The 9,851-nt window shown below is 39.5% G+C and overlaps 1 protein-coding gene across 4 annotated transcripts in view; it reads right to left on the bottom strand.

The window, feature by feature from the left end:
* Positions 1–8,601: 8,601 nt before the first annotated feature.
* The window catches only part of hivep3a (HIVEP zinc finger 3a), a 51,727-nt gene continuing 50,477 nt past the window's right edge, over positions 8,602–9,851 (bottom strand). For all 4 annotated transcript variants that reach the window (XM_071499656.1, XM_071499657.1, XM_071499658.1 and 1 more), the window contains one exon: positions 8,602–9,851. This exon is cut by the window's right edge and continues 104 nt beyond it. In XM_071499656.1, the coding sequence (XP_071355757.1) occupies positions 9,425–9,851 (427 nt within the window). In that variant the 3' untranslated portion in view covers positions 8,602–9,424.

Here is a 9,851-nt window from a genome sequence, read left to right as displayed (position 1 = left end):
TTCATGTCCCTGCCAGGACGTCTACTTATACCCCCCTCTGTGGGTGATATCATGATGGCCCCTCCCACCTCTGTGTACTCATCTGTCTATGCAGAACAGCGCTGTTACACAACTCACACATACTCCACCTGCCCTCCTCACATTCCAGCACTGACCTGAACATACGGTGCAGTCAGCGCCTCCAAGTGGCCAAGAAGGACAGGAAGAACACGGAAAGAGGGTTCTGGCACATTATGTTGATTGCTGGTTTTCAGCATCGTTTGAAGTGGATTTTTCATGCCATTTAATTGTTTTCACTCCACAGTCTTTTCTTGATAGAACACAAAAGTATCTAGGCAGCATATTTGGGACATTAAACATAAAGTTAAAGATGAAAAACGCTGGCAGACCAAGCCTGAGGTGCTGTGGAGTGTACATTCATGGTTATGAAATTTGGATGTGGAAGACAAGACGAACTAAACAAAACAAAAATCCAAGACAGTTACCAAGAAAGGGAATTCAGTTGGCTTGCACATGTTGGTGTATCACGTTGGGCGGGTGTGTTGTCTGCCAGTCTGTGTGGACATGTCTGAGGGTGAAGTGAGCAAAGCAAAGGAATGTGAGGCAAATTGTGGCAAGGTAATTAAAAAAAAAAACAAAAAAACAAATGAGGTGATGGGAGCAACTGATTTGAGAAATTGCACCGCACGCTAAGGATTTATCTGATTAAAAAAAAAAAGATATGATAATAACAAAGTTTAAATTTCATAGACAGTCTGCATGGCAACAGTGGATGGTGCCACTTCATTTTGATTGCCCGTTATTATAAGCAATATATAAACATTTAATAAAAGGTTAATAGCAGATTATAATGTGGTTATACATTTATGAACAATTATAACTTTTCCTATGAACTAAATTATGTCTAATGAAGGACTGATAGCACAGTATTATGTAGCATTAGCTGTAATCAAATATGATGACATATGACAAGATGCATGAAAAAAGTCTTATTTATCAGTACACATGCATGGACCTGTTATATTTACATTTTTTGCAGCAGATATATTGGTTTGGCATACCAAAAAAAGCACAGGTGAGATTGACGACATTAAAAATAACTGAATTCCATTCAGGTGAACAAGTTCCTGGATGGTGGTATCAGACATGCTGACTCACTTTAATGCCATACTGGCGCAAATCGTTAACAACATTTTTGTTTCGCCTGAGCTGTTCCTGCTATGACAAGTCAAATGATCTGGTATCTGTTCAGAGGCGGGTGGTCAAAGCTCATGAAGACATGTTTTTAAGTGCAAAATGATTTAAAATGACTGGCTGTAGTCTGTCAAAATAACAAGAATACTTTTATTAACCACTCAGAAGTGACAGAAGGTTATGTGAGGCCATGGCATTTTTCTTTTTTTTTCTTTTTTCTTTTTTTCCAGAGACGTTAGACGACAGCAGATGTGGTCGGAGGCAGCAGAGGAAGAGATCATAGAAAAGGACAGAGGGTTTGCATGTGCCACACAGATGATATGAGGATGATGAAGTCAAGAAGAGCTGTCAGCACCCCCTTGCAAGAAGGTGAGGTCATGGCACGATCGCTTCACTCGTTTCACCCACCCACCCCTACGCTGTCACACAAACCATATCTCAGTGTGTAACATGCTTTGACCTTCCGAAACAGATATGCAGCCGCCTGCCACATCAGCTCTCTGCTACCCACACACAAACACTCACACTTGCGCACACACACTCTATCGCTTACCAGTGACAAAAACAGACAACACAGATTTGACCACAGCCTGGCCGCCCACACAGTCCAAACAATTAAAGTATGTCATGCAAGCACCCTCAGGTATTCCCTCCTCTTATCAGCTGTAGAAAGGATTATATAATGTAAATCCACAGGTATGTAGACGCATAAGAAACTAATACAGTATGTGCATCTGATAACAGGATACCACAGGGAAGAATGGCTGGATTAGGATGGAGTTGGAATGAGAGTTATGAAACTCCGACAAGAACATGGTAGAAGCAAGGGACAAATCTGACATCCACATCTTATTTAAACAGTCACATAATTTAACTTTTATTCCACTTAAAAGACTTTTTATCAGGGCAGCCAGTCAGGAGAGTATTATAACATACGAAAGAGACCTGTTTACAAAAATGTTTATTTGCACTTGTAACACTTGTATTGAAACCTATAACTCATCTACAACATCTATTTCTTAAGTTTATTTTATTCATTCATTTTTTAATAATTTGAATCTTTCTTTATACTATGGCCACCATAGAGGACCCATTTTTTAAACAAGTACTTAATCTTTTAATGGGACTGTTGCAAATAAAGTAAAATAGCAATAACACTAATAATAACATATGAGTAATTTAAATCATATTCCTAATAAGAACAAACCTGGCCAACATGACACAATTTCAATATTCCAAAATTGTGAAAGTAGATGTTTTCCAGTATCTCTGCTAGTGCATCAAAAGTGGTGGGAAATAGTGGAAAAATTAAGTGTAAAGTCAGGTCATTAATATATTTTCTGTGGAAGTTAAATTTCAGGGGGTCATTTTTCAGGTATACAAAATGTATTGGTTTCACACACTCTTTTGGTTGCCAAATGGTTATTAGGTCCAACTCAAGTAGAGGCCAGATCAAGAAGCCAGAGTTAAAAACAGGAAGGAGTACAATGGTTTAGGTCGTTGAAGACCTTCAAATACAGTATGGAAAATCTTGCAAATGCCTAGGAATTTTACATCAGAGCATCAATGGCAACCTAGAAGATAAAAGGTGACACCTACAGACACAGGAAAAAACACTGCTGAGACGTGCGTATTTGTGTGTGTTTGTGTGTAGTCACAGTTTATAGGGGTTAAGGTGCAGGGGAAATGCCAAAAGGATGTGACAATGAGGAAAGACTGGCAGTCAACCAACGATTTGTTACAGTGAAGACAAAAAAATACTCATCTAGAACAAATATTTGTTCACTGGTGCAGACTAGAGGAATGGGCTCAATCTAAAGGTACCCCCCACCCCCCTCATTTCCCCTTTCCATCGCTGCTTTCTCCAGACAAGGCCGTTGCAGTGTAAAAAATGTACCCTTATCTCTTTCCCACTTCCGGCTGCTGCAGAGGGCGACGGAGGAATGTGAGATCGCGCGATGACAAACAAATAGCGGAGCCATGATTGCAGAATCCTTAGAAATTCCTCTTAAATGAGGTCGAACATATGTGACACAATAACACACAAAAAAGTCCCCACATCCAGGACAAAGTGAAGAAGATGTGTGTTTTAGGCCATATATGCAACATATGCTCTGATGTTAGCTGCATCGCATGCCCAGCTAACTAGCTTACTACCGTCAGTGCTAACCAAACCCAGCATTATGTTCGAGGCTAAGAGTTAGCATATCATAGGCTAACTATATTTTGTGGGGTTATTGCTTACATTACAGAAAATGCCTGTTTAAGGAGAGCTCATATGCTGTGTACTGGATGTGGGAAAGTCCTCACTCCAGCAAACCAAACTTGTTGCCCAAAGTATTACCTGAGAAGTTTTTGAAAATAAGTGTTAGAACTAAAACAAACTTTTTGAAAATACAAAAACTAAAGCATGAATCCAATCGGTGCATGTATGTAGTAATCTAGCTAAGCATCCAAACAGGGGACACACATTTCAATTGGAAAAACCAGGAGCAACTACAAGATGCAAAGCCGGCATCACAGTTCAATCAAAATGAGTTTCAACATTACAGTCAGTTCAGTATCATTACAAAATGCGCTGTAACTGTTTTTTCTTCTCAATAAACCAAGGCAAATACTCAGCTAATTTAGGCTAATTAATTTAAATGGTGTTTCTGGAAGGCTCATCTGACAGCTAGGCTGTCTTGTGGTTTCCATTCTTCCAATTGTGTGAACTGTCAGTGACTGTAACTACAACACACTTTCTAAAAGAGATGGACATGACTCAATCATCTTGGCTAATCATTACTGTCGTCACCACATCAGAAAGAAACCACCATGTCATCCTTTTTCCTTTTGGGGACAAAAACTGAATTGGAGACAGGAAGCAAGCTTGGCCGCAGTCATTGGAGTTTGAGGTAAGAGTAGAGCATTGACTCACAATGAAACATAACAATGTGGGCTAAATGCGTGTAAGAGTAGATGGATGTGCTGATAGCAGCATCACTGCCAGCATGTGAAATACTGTACACAGATGAAAACTGAGGTGGCGAGGCTGTCTGTGATAAGGGTGTCTGCTACACCTGCCTGCAGCCACCAGTCATCTGTAGGTACATATTACAACATACAGTAGATGATGAAGGCTCTAAGTTATGGGGCTTGGTTCTTTTTCAATAAAATGCATAAGAAATATATTATATCGCACCATCGTTGTTCTATAAAATTAAAACGTTTGACTGCTGATGCTATCATCTTGACTACAATCTATGAGCATAGATATTCATTCTTCTTTTTCACTCTTAAGCTTGACAACAAACATCTGTGATAAAATATTCCAAACTCAAGGTTCACATACTACTGTTATTTAGGGTTTCAACCATAATCAACAGGCTTCCTCAGCAAATAGGACTCACTCAGGTGTCAGGGGTTACATTCTCCCCCTGTATATGACCTATATATTGGTGTAGGTCACATGATGACAATTTAGCAAGTTTCATTCACTGGAAATTAAAATCTAGCATTAACAGTTGTTTACTTATGAATCTGTCTATCAAGCGGTGCAGGTTCAGCATCAAACTTCAGCTGACTCACATCATGTTCAAATGGAAACTAGAAAACAATATCGTCCGTGTAGATGGAACACTTTGGAGAAAATGAAAATGATTTATTATTTTTGTTGTCCCAAACTGAGAAATTGTTTTAGGAATTTGTGACACTTGGTAAAATTTCTACAGAGCCTGACATGAAATAGAATCATGTTTATCAGGTGCTATGGTGACTGCTGGGTCACGCTGTCCTGCTGTGTTTCCATGAGTCACAGGAATCCCCTATTGTTTGTTTCATTTTGCATCAAGAAAGAATTATTTCCCATTGTGAATTATCACATTTTGCGTCTCCTCTTCTAAAGAACTTTATCATAGTGCCTCTCCCTTAGAAACACGTCATACTACCTCTTTGACATTTGTTAGAATTATATTAAAAATACATAGATGACACATAATTTCAGGGGAGGGGAGCTTTTAGCTCTTTTTATGTTACTATGGAGCTATTGATAACACACCCACCACCCTCCTCAGGTTTTACAGGGAAACGTTATAAAAGAAGGATTAACAATACCTGAATCACACTGCAGGGGATAAAACACACTCTCTCCTTTTTCCACACCATTGTTTCCTGCTGTTTTATGACTGTGGCCTTTCTCTTGGATAATTTAGTATAGGAGAAGGTTTCAGTATGACGTCCAGGCTTTTCAACGTGTCATGTCATTGTTTTCAGTCCCCTGGCAGCAAGGACCAGCATACACATTTAAGTTGTTTTCTCCTGCCACCCAGTGGTGACATGGGTCATCTTCAGTGCTGGGGAACAAAGACGAGCCGCTGTGATGACAGCACAGAGGACAGCAGGAAGATCAGATGTCAGTTATCGTGCGTACAAAAACAATGGAATAGAGCAAAATAAAAGCAGTGAGATGGGTTTTAAGGAAAAGGTTTGTGTTCAGGATTGGAAACAATATTTGAACATTAAGCCTGATCCTGCCACAGCCACAGGGTGGTGCCACATTCATCAACAGTGTCTGCAGGTTTCAGGAAACAGAACTGGGCTTTTCTTAAGTATTTCAATCAATCAATCAATCAATCAATCAGACTTTATTTGTATACCACTTTTCATACTAACAAAAGTCACACACACACACACACACACACACACACACACACACACACACACACACACACACACACACACACACACACACACACACCAGTTAAAAGACAGAAGATGATGAAAAAACAGGAACTATGTAACTGTGGAAACGCTATCATACATCCCATATTTGCATGAGGAAACACTGGAGGGAGGATAAAAAGATAAGTATATAAGATAATAAAATACAGAAAGACAGGAGTTTGACTGACGTAAATAAAATTATAAATAGCGGAATATTAAAAGGAAGTAAAAGTAGAGATAGAACAGTTGGAATAAAATTAATGAAAGACAGAGGAGATGTACTGCAGAAATAAAAACTAAGGTATTAAAAGGAAAACGATAGAGAGAATAAAATAAAAGACTAAAAAGATATACCAAGTAATAAAACAGACTAAGATGTATCAATAAATGGACTAATAAAGTAAAAGTCAGATTAAACAGGTAGGTCCTGAGTCTGCTTTTAAAGATATCAACGTTCTCTGCTGCCCTCAGGTCTTCAGGAAGGCTTTACTCTACCAGGGTATGAATTGAACTATGAAGAAAGACAATATGAAAGAAAACACAGTGATTAAGACAACAGAAGTAATACTATTAACCCTGTTGTTGCAGTGGACATGCACTGAAAAGTAACCTCAGATTAAAAATGCCTAAACATGTAAATGTATATATAACAGGGCTGACAAATCATTGAAAAATTCAACCTTTCCAAAATCAGCATCTTCACACTCTGAATAATCCACAGGACACGCTGTGAGAAGTTTTCATGAGGACTACTTCTTAAGTAGCAAGCAGTTCCAGTGTGTTGTGACTGTCTCCTTAAGCAAGTTCAGCTTGTTCAACACAGGCTTAAGCAGTTTCACTGAGCTTGTGCAAATGAAAGATGCAAGGCTTCAAATATCCAGTCATATTAAACTGCACCAAAGCCAGAACACAATGAAATTATTGATCCCAGCTGGAAAATTCATCCATTTTAGCAGTAAAAACTAACGATTTAGTGATGTGAAAGTTACAAACACTAAGCACAACACGAGAATCTGAAGAGCTGCAACAGAAATAGCTGAAAATAATATTAGAACTACAGCATTTATAGGGTAATTACAATCTTTTTCAAGATCTTTTTCAGTCTTATCTGCACAGGATTTTAGTCAATGAAATTAAAATAAAGCTAATATAAAACTGACCCATGATTGTAGGGTTGTAAGAAACATTTTCAACATATGGTGTCTATTTAAATATCAGGTCAATAAAATGAAAGGGACAGACACCTTTGAATCTGTGTATTAAAAATACAAATGAGCGTAGTTCGTCTGAAGTTATATAAACAGTCATATGGAAATTGTTATTAAGTTTCTAAAAAAATGCAAATAATGTGATTTTCTTGTTATTAATGACTGGACCAGGTTGATATTGGATACATATGTAGTTTGATGGTATGTTGCATCCTACAGCTACATCCGTACTTTACTTTTTCAGTACTCATTATACAAAGAAAGATCACATGCAGGACCTGAACGCTGAGTACCATCAGCCAGGTTGAGTTTATCTCCCGTGTCAGACTCGGGTCAAAGGTTTACTCTAAATGTGTGGATTACCATGGTGTTGTTGGTTTTTACTTCAATACACCTCTCTGAGTCTGTGTTTCAACATCATATGAAATTAACCACATTTCACTTTGTCTGCTCCCTTTAGCTCTGAGTTGTTATGAAACTGATTAATCCTGGTTCAGTTTGTTAGGCAGTGCTGCAGTGTTAGTTACCATGACAACTGGACTCCATTCCTAACTCCAGCCGTCTTTGTGAGACTGAAAAGCCAGGCTCGAGCCCAAAGTTAGCGAGCTACCCCTCTAATCCTGCTGTGTGACACATGGACACTTAGTTGAAAGACACACAACTGTTCTAACAGGAGAGAACAAGTAAACTTTTATTACCGTGTGTAGAAACAGCAAGAGATGTGAGAGTCTTTGACGATTAGACCCCATCGTGATGTCATCTTATGAGAAAGGGGGAAGATGCTGTGGGTGTTATAAGGAATCATCCGGGGGCAGACACTGGTGGTGGAGGTGGGGGGAGATGGAATGAAGAGATGCTGGGGATCTGGATGTGACGAGGAGCGGACTCTGGCACTGGACATGACGACTGGAGGTGGAAGGGGAGGAAGACGATTGCATCAATACACAGTGAAATGACAGCTGCCAGCAGCAGAGGAGAGGAGAGCAGATTTAAAGTTCTGACAGCAACAACATGACCGGGTGATTTAGATTGTTGCGAACTGTGATTGGTTGTTGTGATTGTTCTCTGGAGCTCTAGTAACAACAGGTCAGCCAATCAGAAAAGAGGATCTGAGCCTCTCTTCTGATTTTTTCTGAGTGACTGAATAAAAATATAGCATATTTCAGGTATGGTGGGTCTAGGTGGGTGGGGTCTAGATGGCTGAGAGCGTTGACCACTTTGTTGTGACATCACAAAGTTACAGAAGTCCTGACGGCTGGTTTTAAGGCTCAGTGTCTGAATACAGGCTGTGTACATTTCTCTGTGGACTGAGGCTTTGATACTTTCACAGTATTAATATAGAACCTAGACCTGGAAATCACACTTTATAAAACATGGGACCTTTAAATGTGGCTTTCCTACCTTCCTGATAGCCACTGGCTTACACTCATGTCCTTACATTTCCAAAATGTATCAGTCATTGTAACTGACTCAAAAAACCACACGCACACCACAGTTTAATATAAATCTGTAAAAATGAGAAGTTTAATGGTAAACATGAAAATGACAGTGATTGTATCATTTATAAAAGCAACAACACAAAAATACATGTATCTGTTTCTGAAAAAAACTGTACCGTAGCTACCATGTACGTGAAACAGGTTTCCTCTGGATATCAAATCATTTGTCAGTGCACTCCGAACGTCTTGATCCGAAACTTCTTTTCTTAATGATCTTAGAAAAGGAGGTGACCGTAACCCTGCTTCTTCAAAACACAAACAAAGACGACAACAACAACAACAAAAAAAACAAACAAAAAAAAAAATTGACAAACAATAATAAGAATAATCACAGCCTTTAAGAATGACAATTCAAACCACAATCTTGACGTAAAATTGCACTTCAAAATACTGGTCGGGGTGAATAAATATTTGTAGTACCTTTCTATATCCATTTTGGTAATACAGTACATTAACACAGCAATAGTATATTAGAGCTGTCAAAGGGTTAATAGGGAAACTGATTAAAACTTTGTCTATTTTCATTCCAGCTGCTTTTGCATATAGTACAGAATTTGCATAATAGCACATAAATAAATTAACACCAATGACATCAAACAAGAAGGTAAAAAAAGATTTACAAAACATACTGCATATCTAACATAGTGTCTATATATATTATTCATATAATTACATAATAGCGTCATTCAAAAGCGGTGCTCAAGTGCTCTTGCCTTTCGTCCTCAGAGTCTAAACCTGAGTGTGGTGCAGGATTTTCACACGCAGACTCTGGTTTTCAGTCTTTTGCACTGTCCCTTCAGACTCTCCCTCCTATCAGAGTTATGTCTGGGAGGAAGCAGTCTCATTTTGGCCTTGGGCGGTCTCGTGGTAAACACACCTCTCTGGAACATGTGTGTCTGTGCTCACCTCTGAGTGCCTCGCCTCTGTCCTGGGACTCGACAGTTGCTGGACACTGAAGCATCCTTGACTCTTTCTGTTTGACAGAGAGTCCGATGACATTTCCCCTGATGCCTCGGGGTCCGCCGGGCTGACTCGGCTGCTGGGCGACATCTCTTTGAGAGTATCTTGCCGCTGCAGTTGAGAAAACCTCCCCTTTGAAGCATCCCTCAGTCTCCAGGATGTCCCGGTACCTGTGGGGTTAACTGTGGCTGCTGTGGGGCTGCTCACCAGCCTGTAAAGAGGGAGGGGGGACCTGGGCTGAATCATGTGAATCCCCCCGATGGGAATCAGGAGACTTGGGGCCCTG

The sequence above is a fragment of the Trachinotus anak genome, unplaced genomic scaffold (assembly GCF_046630095.1).
Source record: "Trachinotus anak isolate AG129_WGS33_773 ecotype Australia unplaced genomic scaffold, CSIRO_AGI_Tana_v1 ptg000016l, whole genome shotgun sequence".
Classification (NCBI taxonomy): domain Eukaryota; kingdom Metazoa; phylum Chordata; class Actinopteri; order Carangiformes; family Carangidae; genus Trachinotus; species Trachinotus anak.
Note: the sequence above shows the minus strand (reverse complement) of the source record. Positions and strands in the feature narration are given on the sequence as shown.